The sequence below is a fragment of the Apodemus sylvaticus genome, chromosome 5 (assembly GCF_947179515.1).
Source record: "Apodemus sylvaticus chromosome 5, mApoSyl1.1, whole genome shotgun sequence".
Lineage (NCBI taxonomy): Eukaryota > Metazoa > Chordata > Mammalia > Rodentia > Muridae > Apodemus > Apodemus sylvaticus.
Genome location: NC_067476.1, coordinates 127379261 through 127395783, shown reverse-complemented (window position 1 = coordinate 127395783; position 16523 = coordinate 127379261). Strand labels below are relative to the sequence as shown.

At 42.1% G+C, this 16523-nt stretch overlaps 1 protein-coding gene and 1 non-coding gene across 3 annotated transcripts; both read left to right on the top strand.

Annotated features, from left to right (window-relative positions):
• The first annotated feature begins 20 nt into the window (after window positions 1–20).
• On the top strand, window positions 21–15754 carry Snx5 (sorting nexin 5). 2 transcript variants are annotated; one of them, XM_052183784.1, is made up of 14 exons: window positions 21–124; window positions 360–442; window positions 5483–5587; window positions 6145–6255; window positions 7511–7632; window positions 8562–8685; window positions 9324–9419; window positions 10946–11051; window positions 11138–11213; window positions 12242–12281; window positions 12368–12454; window positions 13324–13483; window positions 14504–14589; window positions 15070–15754. In XM_052183784.1, the coding sequence occupies exons 2-14, from the start codon at window positions 392–394 to the stop codon at window positions 15118–15120; spliced, it is 1215 nt and encodes a 404-aa protein (XP_052039744.1). In that variant the 5' UTR covers window positions 21–124; window positions 360–391; the 3' UTR covers window positions 15121–15754. The 2 variants fall into 2 exon arrangements, with proteins under 2 accessions (XP_052039744.1, XP_052039745.1); XM_052183785.1 differs by having other exon boundaries at window positions 43–124; window positions 364–442.
• On the top strand, window positions 3827–4063 carry LOC127686588 (small nucleolar RNA SNORD17). Its single transcript, XR_007978188.1, has one exon. It is a non-coding gene; the product is annotated as a small nucleolar RNA SNORD17 (small nucleolar RNA).
• Window positions 15755–16523: the final 769 nt, after the last annotated feature.

Sequence of the window (16523 nt, the reverse complement as noted above, 5' to 3'; positions counted from 1 at the left end):
CCATAAATTCCCCGTGCTGCTGTGCGCGCTCTTTCTCGAGGCGTGCCTCGCTGGGAGAGGGTTCGGACCCTGCGTCCCCCGTCCCGGCCCTCCGGTGCTGGTGTCCGCGTGGCGCGGAGCGAGGGTAGGCCCCGCGTTGCTTCTTTGCCCGGCTCCAAGATGGACGGCCGCGGGGACGGGGGAGGCCGCTCTTGGGGGAGCACGTGGCGTGCCGCTGGCCTGCGCCCGGGGCTGCTGGGATGGTGGCGGAGTCAAGCGGCCTCCAGCCGCCGTCCGGCAGGGAGGCCGGCGGAGGCGGGGCCGCGGCCGCCCCTGAAAGGCGCCCCGGCGGCGGCCCAGCCTCTTCTTTCCTCGCACAGCCAGACGGCCCCTGCTCGAGGCCCGCGTCGCCATGGCCGCGGTTCCCGAGTTGCTGGAGCAGCAGGAGGAGGACCGCAGCAAGGTGAGATCCGTGGCTCGCTAACTGGGCTGGATGTGCCTTCTCTGGGGTGCGGGCTGTTGGCGGTCCACAGCAAGGGAGGATTTGCAAGATCCGTAGGTTTTCCCCCACCCCACCCCTTTATAGGTGCTTTCCAGCGGGGTCTCAGTGCACCCTCATGCTCTGGCCAGGGAGAACCAGACAAGTGGGACTCCACTTCTTGAGCTCTTGGTGCGAAGCTGACAGACGCTCTGCCAGTCATTCGACTGAGGCTAATGTTCTGAAACCCTTAGGAGCGTGGTTTTTAAAGGCTCCTGAAACCTAAATCGAGTTCTTGGTACTTGGAAAGTGGATCGGAGTTTTGTTTGCGGTTCCTGTCTCCTTTTTAAGAAAATGGCCTTTTCGTTTAAAATAGTGGGGAAATTTCAGTCGAGAATCTGTAGCATGGTTTTTGCAACTTAGGAAAGCTAAATGTGTCCTCGTGGGAGTTGTAATTTTTAGTAAATCCTGTGTGTTGATGTAACCCTCGGGCTGTAAGTATCTTGAGGACTAATGCAATAAACGGAGATTGCTATATAGCCAATTAAGAATTCTACTTTTATTGGCTCTTTGAATTTTCCACCGCACAGGTATGTTATGGGTCAGTTTTGTGGGTAGAATCGTCAGTAATATGGGAGCTCTTAGGTTTAATAAGAGCTGAATTTAGAATTTTTTTTTTTTGAGTATGTTTGAATGGGCAAACTTTTTTTTATCTAGTATCAGTCTCTGGAGCACCAGTTGGATTGTTCCCAAAAAGGTATTGTATTGAAGTAGAGCTTTGTGCGGGGTGTTTTATTTGTTTTACATAGAATTAGTTTCTCCCCTTGTATTGTGGGCAGGAGAGGCCCCGATGGCTGTTTTCCTTTTTTGGTACCTGTGCTGGAGCAGAATCTGTCAGCTATGTAAAATTACTTGATCATCTCTATGTTGACTGCTAAAAGAATTTTTTAAAAATGAGTTCACTATCACTGTGACTAGCAAAATTGGAGATGATTATAGTGGATAAAATTACAACTTTTTCTTTCTCTTGAGTTAAAGAAATATTAAGATAAGTTACTGGTTTTAGCACATGGTTTCATTTTTGTTATCTGGTCTATACTAGACTGGCAGATCACATCAAGATGGCAGAAGTTATTTGAAGGAAATTTGGCAAGTGTCGAAGAACCGGAGGCCAACTTGGGCAAATTTGTATATTTTGCATTTTCATTTAAATGCTTGGATTATTTAGCTTGGAATTTCTATGAAGATGGGACTCTTGAAGTTGCTCTAGTGACTAGATTGCAATCTATCTAGTCCCTGGAGTTAATGATTCTTCAGACTTTGGGGTGAAAATGAAGCTCTCCCTGAGGCTTTTGAATGCTAGTAAACTGCTTTGGCAAGGTAGGGAGGCCTAAAAGGAGTACAGAATTGAGTCTGATACCTAGACATTTTGAATTACTGTAAAGTGGGAGTGGTAGTAGCTTGTTGTCTAACGTGAGCCAGACCCTGAATTCAGTCCTCAGTGACTATAGTAATTTGACTTTTAACTTTCACTAGGAAGTTAAGTGGACTTAATGAAAGATATTTGTTCAGACTTAGTGACAGACATTTATAAGTGTAACTGCTGCTGTTGTTTTTCTATACTTCTATTAACAGTATAGACAACAGCCTTGAACTTTGCTCAGTATTGTAGCAAGTCTAAATTTATCTTTTTTTGTGTGCAGTGAAATTTTCACTGTAGTCATATGACTCAGGAAGTGTGGCTTCTCAGAGCTAGCTGCCCACGCCTTAGTTCTGGGTCAGCAACTTGCACAGGCTGTCTTAGTGTCCCATTTGTGAACACTTCAGCAGGTTATGATGGCTGCAGGAAGTAGCCTGCCCGCTTAGAGGATTTTCTGGGTTTGATTTACTATGATCTTAGGTGTTTATTTGATGAGATTTTGTAAGTGACAAAGTCAGGCTTTCTGGTAAACCTGAGCACTGTGTTTTGGGAGCCTGTCCTTACTAGGCCACTAGCAGTTTTACTGGAGGTGACAGTAGCCACCTCTCCTACCTGTAAACGTTGTCAAGTGTTCTTTGCACTAAACAGATTTACCCTTAGTTGAAAATCATGGGGTTTAACAGGCTTTCTAAAAATGGTGTGATGGGTGGGGTGAAGTTTGCTGGCAAGGGTTTAAATTTGTGAATAATAGTTTGTGAAAGGAAGTAACATGATATTAAGCTTGAACTGCTGAGCATCTCTGTTCTTGTCCAGACTTTGTGAGGAACTTTGTCAAAGGATATGAAGGGCATGTTTCTTCAAGCTCAGCTTAAAGTAGCTGTTAAAACAGTACAGCTGTATCCTTGGGTGATGTGGTAGGTTTTGACTTTAGGAACCCAAGGTTCTTTTTGTTATAGCACTCAAAGCATTGTGAGCCAGAATCTGCTCACCTAGAAATGGATTAATGATTGGGTTTGTTTAAGTTGGTGAGTGTGGCTGCCCTGCATCCCTATACTAAGGATATACCACTCATGGGCTGCCTAGTAGGATAGTAGCACTTTAAAAATCTATCAGTCTTGTGTTATCAACCTGTTGCTTGAGCAATTAAGAACAATTTTGTGGGTAGAAACCTGAATGTCTTCAAATAGTAAGAATTCAAAGATAGTGTGGTTACAATATTGCTTTTTGTTTTGTTTTTTTTTGGAATTGTTTCTCTTCTCCTCCCCCCCCCCCCCCCCAGACAGGGTTTCTCTGTATAGCCCTGGCTGTCTTGGAACTCACTCTGTAGATCAGGCTAGCCTTGAACTCAGAAATCCTCCTGCCTCTGCCTCCCAGAGTGCTGGGATTACAGGCATGGGCCACCACTTACATTCTTTGGGATCAGAAGGGAACTACAGAGCAGTTGTAAGCTTAAGTAATATCTAGATTGGAAACATTTTCTGTTTGATCTGACTTCCCTAAAATGACTTCTTTGTTGCCAACGCGTACCCATCTTCTTGGTTTTTTGTTTTCATTTTTAAGTTTGTGTTGACAGTTGTGCGAGTTTGTCTTCTCCCATGTGTGTCTTAGGGATCTAATCAGGCCTGGCCACACGTGCCTTCTTGCTTGCTGGCCCAAACGCCTATTTTCTTTTTTAAAAGTTTGTGTTTGATCTATCTGCATGCCAGAAAGGGCAACAGAACTTACTATAGATGGTTGAACTCAGGACCTCTGGAGGAGGAACCCCTCCAGCACCTTTTTTTTTTTTCTTTAAGTAAACTATTGAAGGTCCTTCTAAAGGAGTGCGGGGGGGGGGGGGGGGGGGGTGTGGTGGTGGAATATTTTGCAATTATTTGAACATAGACCAGATAACTAAGATCTCTTGATTACTTAAGGCAGCAATTCAACATAGTGCCTGGGCTTGCAGCCGTGTGAAATGATGATTCTGTTTATCCATTCGCTGAGTACGCTGCGCTGACCTTCTTCCCAGTCTCAGTTCCTGTTCTGGGAGCTTGGGGCTGAGTAGCCTCCGGCCCTGCTCTCTGCAGTGTTCTATTGTGGCGTGCATGGGTGTTGGCAGACTACTGTTGGTAAGAATGGCTAGTGTCAGCAGGGATGGCTCCCTCTGGGTTCCATCTCACTGAGATGAGTGGTGCAAATCTGATCACTTCCTGCAGTCCTTCTATCTAGTTCCTTGTTCATAAGTCATTTTTTACATTTATTGTGAGTCTGCATCTCACACTTGTTGAGTAAGAGCATAATGGCCTGACTCCCTGAGCCATCTAAAGGAAGGGTTGGTACAGTGCTTGTGGGTGCCTCCGGTACTTGTTACATTCTATCTAGTAACATACATGTTGGCCAAGAATACATATAGACGATTTTAAGTTTGGTTGTCTTTGGGATAGGAGTAAACAATAGGACTGATGATTTGATTTATTTAATATACCATTTGAATTTATATAAAGGGCAGAAGGATGGTTATGGTAATAGAATTTCTCATAGGACTATTCCTAAGTATATGTATTTCATAACTGTCATGTAGGTCTTACATATCTGAATATCTGTGACAAGGTGCTTCTATTTAGATTTTACTTTTTTGGGTATTTTTGTTTGTTTGTTTGTTTTGTTTTTTGAGGCAGGGTTTCTCTGTATAACCCTGGCTGTCCTGGAACTCACTTTGTAGACCAGGCTGGCCTCGAACTCAGAATCCACCTGCCTCTGCCTCTTAGAGTGCTGGGATTACAGGTATGCGCCACCACCGCCCGGCCCTTCTTTACTTTTTCAAGAAGAAATAATTAAAAGCCAGCCTGACTTATGTAGCAAGTACATAATTAGCAATGCTAAGCCCCTCACTGTGAGGTAATAGCTAGTAACTTAGTGTGCTTCAAGAGTCAAGGAAAGGGGCTGACTGAGCCTGGAATAGTGCTTGTGCTTGCCTGTCTTTTGAGAATCTAGCCCTTAAGTTTTCAGGACCCACGTCAACAGCTCATGCCTTTGACACCAACTCCAGGGATCTGATCTGACCTCAGCAACAAAAAGATATAAGCATAATAAAGTTATCCTTTAAAAGACTTGTGGCTATCTGAGCCCACAATACTCCGGAGAGTCAGTAAGTCCAAAAACTAAAACCTCAACACCAGGCATGAAAAGCCTGTTCTAACCTTTGAAGGGTTAATTGGCGAGGTCTAGGACACCCAAAAACATTCTAGACTATTGGTAATGCCTTTTGGTTGCTCTAGGGGTGGAAGGTAAATCTGTACTACTGCTCAAGACACCATGCGCTTCAGACACTGGGCCCACAGGTCCCCTTAGCTAGAAAGGAAAGACCTTTTTGAGGACCAGCTTGCATGATATTATAAGAGTGCAGTATATTGGCTTGTATATCTTACTTAACTAAGTTAGTTAAACTTAGGATTCCCTGGGAAAGGAAACAACCTACATAGGGCTAGTGAGGTCATGAAGATCTTTGATGGTTCAGCCTATGGCCAGCCTGCCATGGGTCACATCATTGAAAACACTTCCTGGCTCACCCCCTCCCAGTGAGAAATGATTTCTGAACATGTAACTAATATTAAAATGTGTTTCAGTTGAGATCTGTGTCTGTGGACCTGAATGTTGACCCATCACTTCAGATCGACATACCTGATGCACTCAGTGAGAGAGATAAGGTCAAGTTTACAGTGCACACCAAGGTGAGTGACAATGACTACTAGGTGCTTTTCAGAAGGGTGTGAGATTTCTTGAGCTGCAATGGTCACTTTTTAGGGGGATGTGGCAAACTGCTGAGAACTTGAACTTCTGTTGCTTGGCTCCATATGTGTTGTCAGTTCCTTTCTGGGGTGGAGCCCTCAACAGGCAAATGTGCAGCCACAGACACTTCCGTGGATTTGGTTTTCATTTGCACATGAGGTAAAATAACTCAATGGCATGAAAAGGAAGCTAAGGACAATTTCCAGAAGAACCACAGTAAACTGTAGTGAAAACACTGGGAAACATTGTACTTGCTGTTCTGTTTATAACCTGGGGAAGTTCAGTCTCAAACTTGTCTATTACTAGTATAATCTTTCATATACAGCAAGCTTCGAAAGGCCTTGTGAAAAGAATTTCCTAGAGATGAGAATGTCTAAGCTACCTAGGTTAGTGGCTTTAATATATTGCTGTCCTACTCTTTGGGGTCTTGCTGTGTTGTTGTGTAATGCTCCCATAGTGCAGTGTAGGAAATCTAAAGCCATTTTGTATCTCTTTATAGACCACACTGCCCGCATTTCAGAGCCCAGAGTTTTCTGTTACAAGGCAACATGAAGACTTCGTGTGGCTGCATGACACTCTTACTGAAACCACGGATTATGCCGGGCTTATTGTGAGTTCATTTTAGAAAACAGAAAAGCTGTTTTCTTATCTTTCTGCATAAAGAGGCCATGTATTTTGAATTCTGTGGTTTGAATTAAGTGTATGAGTCTATGTGCCAGGTGAGTGTGGGTACCCTCAGGTCAGATCTGGAGATGGAGTTCAACAGTGATTGCAAACACAGGGTGCTGTGAACTGGTCTTAACCATCTCCTTCACACCCACCCCAGGCACCAGTAGAGTTGATTTGTAGGAATTGTATTTGTAGTATTGGAGTATACAGTTAAATTCCTCAGTGGTGTGTACTCAGTGAAGAAGACAGTTGGCAGAGCTCTTGGCTAGTTTGTGTGTGTGTGTGTGTGTGTGTGTGTGTGGTTTTTTGATATTTTTCGAGACAGGGTTTCTCTGTGTAGCCCTGGCTGTCTCTGAAGACCAGGCTGGCCTTGAACTCAGAAATCCGCCTGCCTCTGCCTCCCAGAGTGCTGGGATTACAGGCATGCGCCACCACCGCCCAGCCTCTTGGCTAGTTTTCAATGAGTTCAAATACACAAATGTCCTGTTGGGCAGAATTAAAAATTGCCCAGTAGTGATTTCCTTCTGGTTCTTTGATATGAGATCTCATGACCCAAGATGACCTGAATTAGAGTTACGCTTAACGTTTCCTTGGAGAGTTAATTCAAAAAATAAATTTGTTTTTGTGATTGGGGGATGGGGTAGGGTCAAACTCAGGGCCTCAAACACACTAGATAGGAGCTCTGCCTCTGATTTGGATCTGCAGCACTAATACTCAAATCTTTGGAAACAGGAGAAATTTCTTTGGATGTGTGAAGGCTTTGTTCTGACTTGGCCATTCTTTGTTAGCATTAATTGCACCTGTTTTAAGCTGATAGCGAAGAAATGTATGTTCACTATGGTCTTTTGCCAGTTGTCTAAAACTGAAGAGATAGCAATTGGTGCTCTGACATGGGAGGTAGGTTTTTTTGTTTTTGAAGGAGGGTTTCACTGTCTTTGTGACAGTGGCTGTCCTGGAATTCGCTCTGTAAACCAGGCTGGTTTTGAACTCAGATCTCCCTACCTCTGTTGGGATTAAAGGAGTCTGCCACTGCCCAGCCTAGGTTAGTTCCTTTTTAGAAGGTTAGAAAGAAAAAGGTTTTCATGAAACGAGCTGCCTTAGCTCTATTGGGGTGGCCATCTGATTGGCAGATGATGTGCAGGCGCCATCTGCACTGGGATAATAAGGTACTCACAGATGACTCACTTCTGCTACAGATCCCTCCTGCTCCTACAAAGCCTGACTTTGATGGCCCTCGAGAGAAGATGCAGAAACTGGGAGAAGGGGAAGGATCTATGACAAAAGAAGAATTTGCCAAGATGAAGCAAGAACTGGAAGCGTAAGTGAATTTTCTTGCACTCCGCCTTATGAGAAATATATTGAGAAGAAATAAGTGGAAAAACCTGATATTAAAAATGTAACCATTTGTTGCCTAGTGCTGATTTCTAAAAATACTACATTTTGTGGAGAGTTTGACATGTTATGGTAATATGCTTCTAAAACTTTGTTGCTGGATTGTAGCAAATGCTGTTTACAAAGTATTCTGAATATGGTAAAAGGTTACTCATTTGTGAGTGGATGGCTTAAGAGGGGGCCCATATTCACAAATTACAACATATCTTAAACTTTGCACAAAACTGTTTAGACCAAAACACATGGTATAATGGCCATTTAAATGTCTGAAAGGCTAGGAGAAAAATGATATACACATTTTCCTGTTATAATCAGCAGCCTCTGTTAGCGGCCCGTCAGGCCTGCATTAACAGTGTGCTGATGTCCCTGAGAATAAAAAAGGTTTAACTCTTTAAAAGATTTTATTTATGTGAGTAGTACACTGTAGTGATCTCCAGGCACACCCAAAAAGGGCATTGGATCCCATTACAGATGGTTATGAGCTACCATTGCTGGGAATTGAACTTAGGACCTCTGAAAGAGCAGTCAGTACTCTGCTGTTGTGCCATCCCTCCAGCCCCAAGGTATCACTCCTTTAAAGAAGGGAATATCTTGCTGATCAACCAGTAATTGCATGTAGGCTTGGGGTCTCTCAGGCTTGAATCAAATTCGCCTACAGTGACACTTTTTCCTTCATTCATTCATTCTACAATTAAACATTATTTAGTTACCAAGTTATAGTGTTTAGGTCTAGTCTAGTTGCATTGTTTTTCCTAGTGACCATGAGCAGCAGAGTGGAATTAAATAAGGAAGTGAATTGTATTGGGCAGGAATTGAGCAATGCAAACTGAAATCTTTGTACCTGTGTCTTTTCAGTGAGTATCTCGCTGTCTTCAAGAAGACTGTGTCCTCGCATGAAGTCTTTCTTCAGCGGCTTTCTTCTCACCCTGTTCTCAGTAAAGACCGCAACTTTCATGTTTTCTTGGAATATGATCAGGATGTAAGGCAATTTTTCTATTTCCATGGTTGAAAATAATGAGTTTGTGTTTGCATTTATTATTACAGAAAAAACAGTGGAGAAAGCACATTCTCTTCCTCTTTAGATCCATTAGAGTTCACTTTCTAAAAGCTACTGAAAGAACATTGACACCCCCACCCCAAACTAATTTTCTTCCTTCTGTTTAATTTGTTAGAAGGAATTGAAATGTATGTACCTTTATTTCAAGGTTACTGTTTTTTTATTTTTTTAAACATGCCTTTTCATATATGAAGCAAGCCCTGACTTCCACGGGCCTAGCATATTTCTGTGAGCTTGAGGACAGCTAGGGCTACATGGTGAGACACTGTCTAGAAAATAATACCTTCACATTCTTGAGTCCTGGTATCAGAATCAAGCAGTACCTCCTGAAAAACCTGAGACTTGGTGCCACCATGATTCAGAGGGTTGGGCTAGCTATTTGTTTGGAATATGATCTGTATTTATCTTTAGCTATTTAATTTTAGACTTCCTGGTTTAATGCTGGTTTAAAGTATCTCATTCATGATAGTAAAAATGTTCCTTGTGTAATTGCTCAACTAAAAGATGCTAATAGAAACCGATGCCACGTCATAAAATGTTTTGGAATTTCCTTCTTTTAGCTAAGTGTTCGGCGGAAGAATACCAAGGAGATGTTTGGAGGCTTTTTTAAAAGTGTGGTGAAGAGTGCTGATGAGGTCCTTTTTTCTGGAGTTAAGGTAAGACATGGGCAGTTTCAGAAAATTCTTGATTTCATGGGAATGGGTAGGTTTTCTTTGGGGGGGGGTGTTACAGGTCTTAAGAAATGGTTGCTTTTATCTACTTCCGCTTTTTTCAAGGCAGGGTTTCTCTGTAGTTCCTGGAAATTTTTTTAGGTCAGAGTGGTCTTAAACTCAGCTTCACCTACCTCTGCCTAGTAGGTGCTGAGATCAAAGGTGTGAACCGCCATGCCCAGCAACTTAATTTTCATTTCCTTCCTCAATATGGAAATGGAATATTTATACTTTTTTCTTGGCTAGGTGTAGGGAATCCTTGAAAAAATCTCTCTCTCTCTCTCTCTCTCTCTCTCTCTCTCTCTCTCTCTCTCTCTCTCTCAGAAAATAAGCATAAGGTGGAGGCCAGCCTGTATCCAATGGAAAAAAAATAAGGATTGGGAGTATAGCTCTGCCTAGTATGCCTGGGAGCCAGCGTTCAAATCTCAGAACCACAGAAAGTGCTGGTTACCAGCTAGCTATAAGTGATAGTAAAAAATGTATAGCTTAGTGGACATGTATAAGAACTGGTCCTTACTGAGATGAGGACTCAACTAAGTAGCCTTGGCTGGCTTGGATCCACAAGCACTGAGATTAAAGGTGCAACCAGATCTTATGGGATAAAATAAGTCTTATTTACATGTTATATGAACTTGGTGCAAGAGGAAGAAGTGTTTATTAATGTTATATTGAAGTATTGTTTTTTAGATTGTGTTAAGATTGAAGTTGAAGTTAATATTGTCTACATGGCTTTTATTGAGGAATAGGCAGAGCTGTTCTAATGGATGAGAAAAGAGGGCCCTTGTTCACTCGATGCCTTCCTGGTTCTTTGTAAATAATGATTTTGTCAGTTTCCTAGCATTTGGCTTTGTCTCTCTAGGACTTGATTAGGGAGGCCCAGAATATGTGGAAAGGGAAGGTTGGAAATGGTGTTTCTTAGGCATACTGTATGGGTTTTATGTGTATGCATTGTGTGTGCCCAAACTGTTAGTCTGAAATCAGGCACACACCCCCCCCCCCCCCAAAAAAAAAGCCCATGGGTACATGGTATCAAGTCTAGATGGAGGTGGCAGTGTCTCACCTAACAAATGCACTAGAAGACTTAGTGGCTTGTGCAGGGTGTCAGTATTTACTTGCTATTCACAAACTTAAGTGATTCTGTGCTGATCTTAGTATGTTAGTACCAGATTGTTTCTCTCAGTCTTGAGAATTGCAAATATTACGTATCATGATAATCTAGTTTGTACAGGTTAAACTTAGGTGACCATTTTGTTTGGTTTAGAGGCAGGTTTCCTTGTTCTGTCTAGTATAGACTTGATTTCTTCACCACCTCAGCCACAAATGTGCCACATTGCCTGTGTTTTCTTCTCTGTTACTAGACATATTCCTGTTCTTTTTTTGTTTTGTGCTGGGATTAAAGGCGTGTGCCACCACTGCCTGCTACATATTCCTCTTCTTGACATTTTGGTTTAAGTTCTTTTTCCTCCTTTTAGGAGGTGGATGACTTCTTTGAGCAAGAGAAGAATTTCCTTATTAATTATTACAACAGGATCAAGGATTCCTGTGCTAAAGCGGACAAAATGACCAGATCTCACAAAAGTAAATACTTTTACCAACTAAGTTACTTACAGAGCTCCAATGAGTGCCTGTTCTGCTCAGATGACAATATCTGCTTGTTTCTCCAGATGTTGCTGATGACTACATCCACACTGCAGCCTGCTTGCATAGCCTGGCCTTAGAAGAACCTACAGTTATCAAAAAGTAAGTCTTGGGTGGCTGAGGTGTTAGTTAAGCAGAGTGCTTCCTTAGCTTATGCAAGGCCCTTAGTTCAGCCCATGGATCCTTCATTTCCCGATCTTCTCACTAACAATCACAGCCAGGGCTTGCCTAGCATCTGCAAAGCCGTGGTGGCTGCTCCTCATGCCTGCACTTCCACCATCAAGGAGGCAGAAGAATCAAATATTGAAGGTGATACTTGACCCTTGGTTATAGCAAGTCTGAGCTATATGAGACCATGTCCCATTTTTCTCCACTTTCTTTATTATGGTATTTATTTATTTATTTTTGAGGCAGGGTTTCTCTGTAGATCAGGCTGACCTCAAACTCAGAGATATGTCAACTTCCCAGGTGCTTAAATTAAAGGTGTACGTCACACAGCTAGCTTATTTGGATATTCTATCTTGGAACACAAGATTAGCAAATGTTCTAGCATCCAAGTCTCAAGTGACCTTCCCTTGTTCGTGGGGATGTTCTGTGGTTATTTTTGTTCTTTAGCCTCTGGTTGATTCTTAAACTTGTATTTGTTTTGGGATTTTTTTGGTGTGAGATATTTTTCCTTACACTTGCTTTTTATAACATAATACCTCACACTTGGAAGTTTGAGAAAATTGACTGACAGGTGAAGTGAGTGTGTTTGTTGTTTTGTGGTGCCTATAATGGTAGCTCCTTGCACTGGTGTTGGTTAATAACAACATTTGGGTTTGGATCATCTCTAGAAAGGATGACTGAGGCTGATGTTGTAAACTCTTGTCAAATACTCAGCTTTGGTCTTTCTTTGCTGTTTGAAATAAAGCTACTTGAATAAATTCACCTGTTTAGGTTGTTGACTACACAGAAACTGTAGTCCTGACTATTCTGGAACTCACTCTGTAAACCAGGCTTCCTTTGTATCCTGAAAGTTAAGACCTTGGTGTTCCTGACTGTAGTGCTCATCCACTCATGCCAAGAGTTGTAAGTTTATATATCATATAGAGCTAAGACTTGAACTGTGACCTTCTGTATACTTTTAGGTACCTGTTGAAAGTTGCAGAGTTATTTGAAAAACTTAGGGTAAGAAGTTTTGTGTTCTTGGTACCATTTAGTAAGGCATGTAGATTTCTGGATGGTGACTGGTGACCTTTATTTGTTTAAAATAGAAAGTGGAAGGTCGCGTCTCCTCAGATGAAGATTTAAAACTGACAGAGCTCCTCCGATACTACATGCTCAACATAGAGGCTGCAAAGGTACGGTGGAGATTGTTCAGCCCTTAGCAGCTAGTTCATCTCACCACAGCCAGAAATTTAACACCTAATCCCTCTGGCTTAGGAAGGAATGTTGTTGCTTTATTTTGAGGTATACTTGTTTGCGATGTTTTGTGGGGGACATGCAAAGAGCTGAGAATAACCAACATGGTGGATTTTTCCTTCAGTGCCATTCATTTTATTTACTCCCTTGTAAAACGGGGCCTCACTGGCCTGGATCTCTGAAATTTTTGGTTTTATGTTATATTAGACATCCTGCAAGTTAGATATTAATTTCCGGAAGTGGGATTCGCGGGCAGGCTCTTGTTGTGTTCCTCTAGGTCATGGCTCAGCAGCATTCTCCTTAACTCATTCAGCAGTAAATAAACATGCTTGACATGCTGTTTCATTTTCTGAGATATTTTATATAAGAATTATGGAAATGATCTCCAAAACAACAGAAACTGAATGGCCTCATTATTTCCCCTGCTGCTTGGGACCAGACCTAGAACAAGCTAGGCAGGTGCTATATTAATGAGCTATGTCAATTTCTTGTGAAAACTTAAGATTATGCCCGATAAAGGGCTAGAGAGATGGCTTGTACCCCACATTGGGTGGCCTAGAAATAACTGCCTGTACCTCCAGATTCATGTGTGCAGTTATGTCCACATAGTTACTAAAATAAAACTTTATGCAAGATAGAGAAATGAGCTGGAGTCTTACCATTTCAAAATGTAACACTGAGGATGCTTTCTAGACTTTGTGTGCATGCAGTAGTAGACACGTGCATCTGTCTAGACATTTTCAGTATGTAATATTTTCTTTGGTGTTTTGGAAATTTTTACATTATTATGACTTAATTTTCCTTCTAGGATCTCCTATACAGACGTACAAAAGCCCTAATTGACTATGAGAATTCAAACAAAGCTTTGGACAAGGCCCGGTTAAAAAGCAAAGATGTCAAGTTGGCAGAGACTCATCAGCAGGAATGCTGCCAGAAATTTGAACAGCTTTCTGAATCTGCAAAAGAAGGTTGACCATTTCTTTCTTTTTTTTTTTTTTTTCCCAATGAGACAGGGTTTCTCTGTAGCCCTGGCTGTCCTGGAATTCACTCTGTGGACCAGGCTGGCCTCGAACTCAGAAATCCACCTGCCTCTGCCTCCCAAGTGCTGGGATTAAAGGCGTGCGCCACCACCACCTGGCAGGTTCACCATTTCTTGTGTACCTGGTTTTCATTTTGAACAAAAATACAAATTATCAAAAGTAAAGCTCCCTCCCCATAGGAGAGTACCAGGCGTCAATTGATGCTCCTTCATGATCTTAGCACAGGGCAGGAATGTGAGCGCATAAATGCATGCAGACAAGATGCATGCACACAATAATTAAGTCACTATAAAAGGACACTGGTTATTGGAAAGAATTGTTATAGGAGTATATTAGAGTTACTACCCATGAACTGAGGAAAAGCAGTGTGGGGGTGGTTCAAGAGAGTTCATGCCTCAATATTAGAGGCAATCGTGGCTTATCAGAAAGGAACCAGTCAGTGAGATGGAAGCAAGATCTTTGCTTAACATGCCTCCCCGGTGAGTGAGATCCTTGTCTGAAGATGTGAGTTAGCTACTTCACCAGCAAGTCAAAGAAAGACTGTAATGTGAGGTGTGGTCTTCCTGGGAGGAGCTCATGTATGGACATGAAACAAAGCCAGTACAAATATTAGTGTAATTCCTCATATATAAATGAAATTATGATAGCACTGTGTTCTTGATTCTTACTCCCAAGTCTTTATAAGAATGCATGCTTTTTCATCCGTAATCCTGCCAGCTATGAGTACTCCCAACTTTGAGCAATCTTGAGCTACCAGTTCTCTAACCAAGGTGTGCTTAGTGATTGAGTGCTGTGGCCTGCAAGTCCATGTGTATGACATGTAGTGTTTAGTATATCTTGACTGGCATAAAGTCTGGAGGTCATTTGTGAAAGGGTATTTGGGCGCTCAAATGTGTGGGAAAATTGAAATTTCTTGTAGTTTGGTAACTTAGCTCTTTATTCCCACAGAGCTGATAAACTTCAAACGGAAGAGAGTGGCAGCATTTCGGAAGAACCTAATCGAAATGTCTGAGCTGGAAATAAAGCATGCCAGAGTAAGTCGATTCGCAGGCCGCGCTCTCAGTAGGTTTTGTCAGTAATCTCTAGTGAACCATGTGTGGAAGTGCAAACCTTACAGTGATGAAGATGCTAACGCAAGAGAAGTTTGAAAATACATATCCAACAGGGGGCATTTTAGGATATTGTGGTTTTTGTCCGTTTTTGAGACATCTCAACTATAGCTCTGGCTGTCTTAGAACTTGCTTTGTAGCCTTAGGAGGTGGTATGGAACTCCAGTGTTAGGACTAAGTAAAAACTAAAAATTTCATTATTCTGTGGTGCATACTTAGTGATGGCTCAGCAAGGATATGGCACATGCTGGGTTCTTAGTTGAACTGTGAGTTAAGAGTTTTGATCCCTGCTCTTAAGGATTTTCAGTGTAGTACGTAGTTTGGTTTTCTTTTCAGATTTAGGGTTCATGAGGAAAGCTGTATGTGTTTATTTCATTAATCACTTTCCTTTCCCCTTTCTTCTAGAACAATGTCTCCCTGTTGCAGAGCTGCATTGATTTATTCAAGAGCAACTGACTCTGAAAGACACCAATGTGAAAGCCAGCATCACTTGCACTTAATCATTACTGCAAACAAAATAGCTTTGACTAGTTTAAAATCATGTGAATAAATATTTTGATTTCTAAAAATCTTAACACTTAACCATGTTGGTTTAAAACTATTTTCATTGCATGTTACTTGGACATAACTAATCCTTTTCCTATGCATTTAATACCTCAAAGTAGGTAGAATCTAACGATTCTCCTATAGATTGTCAGGAATTACTAATGAATGGTGTGGAGATGTGTGCCTTCTGGAAATGAGAAGCAATAGCCTGGCCCATGTCTGTCCCAACATTTCCTGTGCCTGTGCTCCTACAGACATGTCAGGTGTAAAGTACATCTGTGATTGCTTGTGGACAGTGGCAGACACTCTTTAATTAGGTAGGTTTTGCTCCCTCTTGTCAAGATCACTTCAGATGCTTGTACAGTAACAAGCAAGAAGATCTCATCTGTCTTTATACATCCTTTACAGCTCCATTTTTGTAACTGGTATATAAATACTTGAGAGAAAAGGAGAATCCAGAGTTCTGACACTCCCTGATGGTGGAGCATGTGTGTTTGTGCTTTGGATGCTTTTATAAAGTATATAATAAAGATAATCCATGTTACCTTATGGAGTGTTTTTGTGGAAAACTAGCCCTCTCAAGAATGCTGTTGAGGCAGTTCCACAGTGGGAAGGGTTCATTGTCCACCCTCTTGTAACCTTTACAAATGTCTGGGGTTGAGCCAGGGCTTTGTGCACACCTGCTATTGAGCAGTGTGGAGCCCTCAGTATTCCTTTGAAACAGGGTTTGGCCTTGAACCCAGGACTCCACTGTCTCAGCTTTACAGCCTCTGGGGTTCTACGGGTATACCAGCATACCTGGTTCAGGCTCAGTTTTGAAGACTGAATCTTGGCTCTGTATAACTCAAGATTGTTATTTTAATGTTTGGTTGGGGGGGTTCCTATCTACACTGGTTTGTTGGTATTGATTTCACTCCTTCCTGGTTGAGGCCCTTGTGTTCTGTACCTCATCCAGCAGCTCTGAGGTAATACTTGTTCAAGCAGAGCTAAAAGGGAACTCCAGGGACATTCTCACCTCTACACAATCCACCTCAACACATGGCTCCTGGCTGGCTGGGTTGCCCAGTGTTTGCTGCAGATTGGGTTAGCTGAGAAATACATCTGTATTACATAATTGGAGCAGTACAAAAATGAACTAAATGCAAAACACCTGTTTCACTGCAGGATATAGATGACAGTCAAATATCTCCAGGCTTCTTTTCCCTTTTGGGGCTAGTTTCTGGACGTTTCCAAAACGTATTTATCTGGGAATAAAGGGTGCTTTGGAGCGAAGGTTAGGGATCACACCCTAGGGTGTTGTTACAAACTAGGCC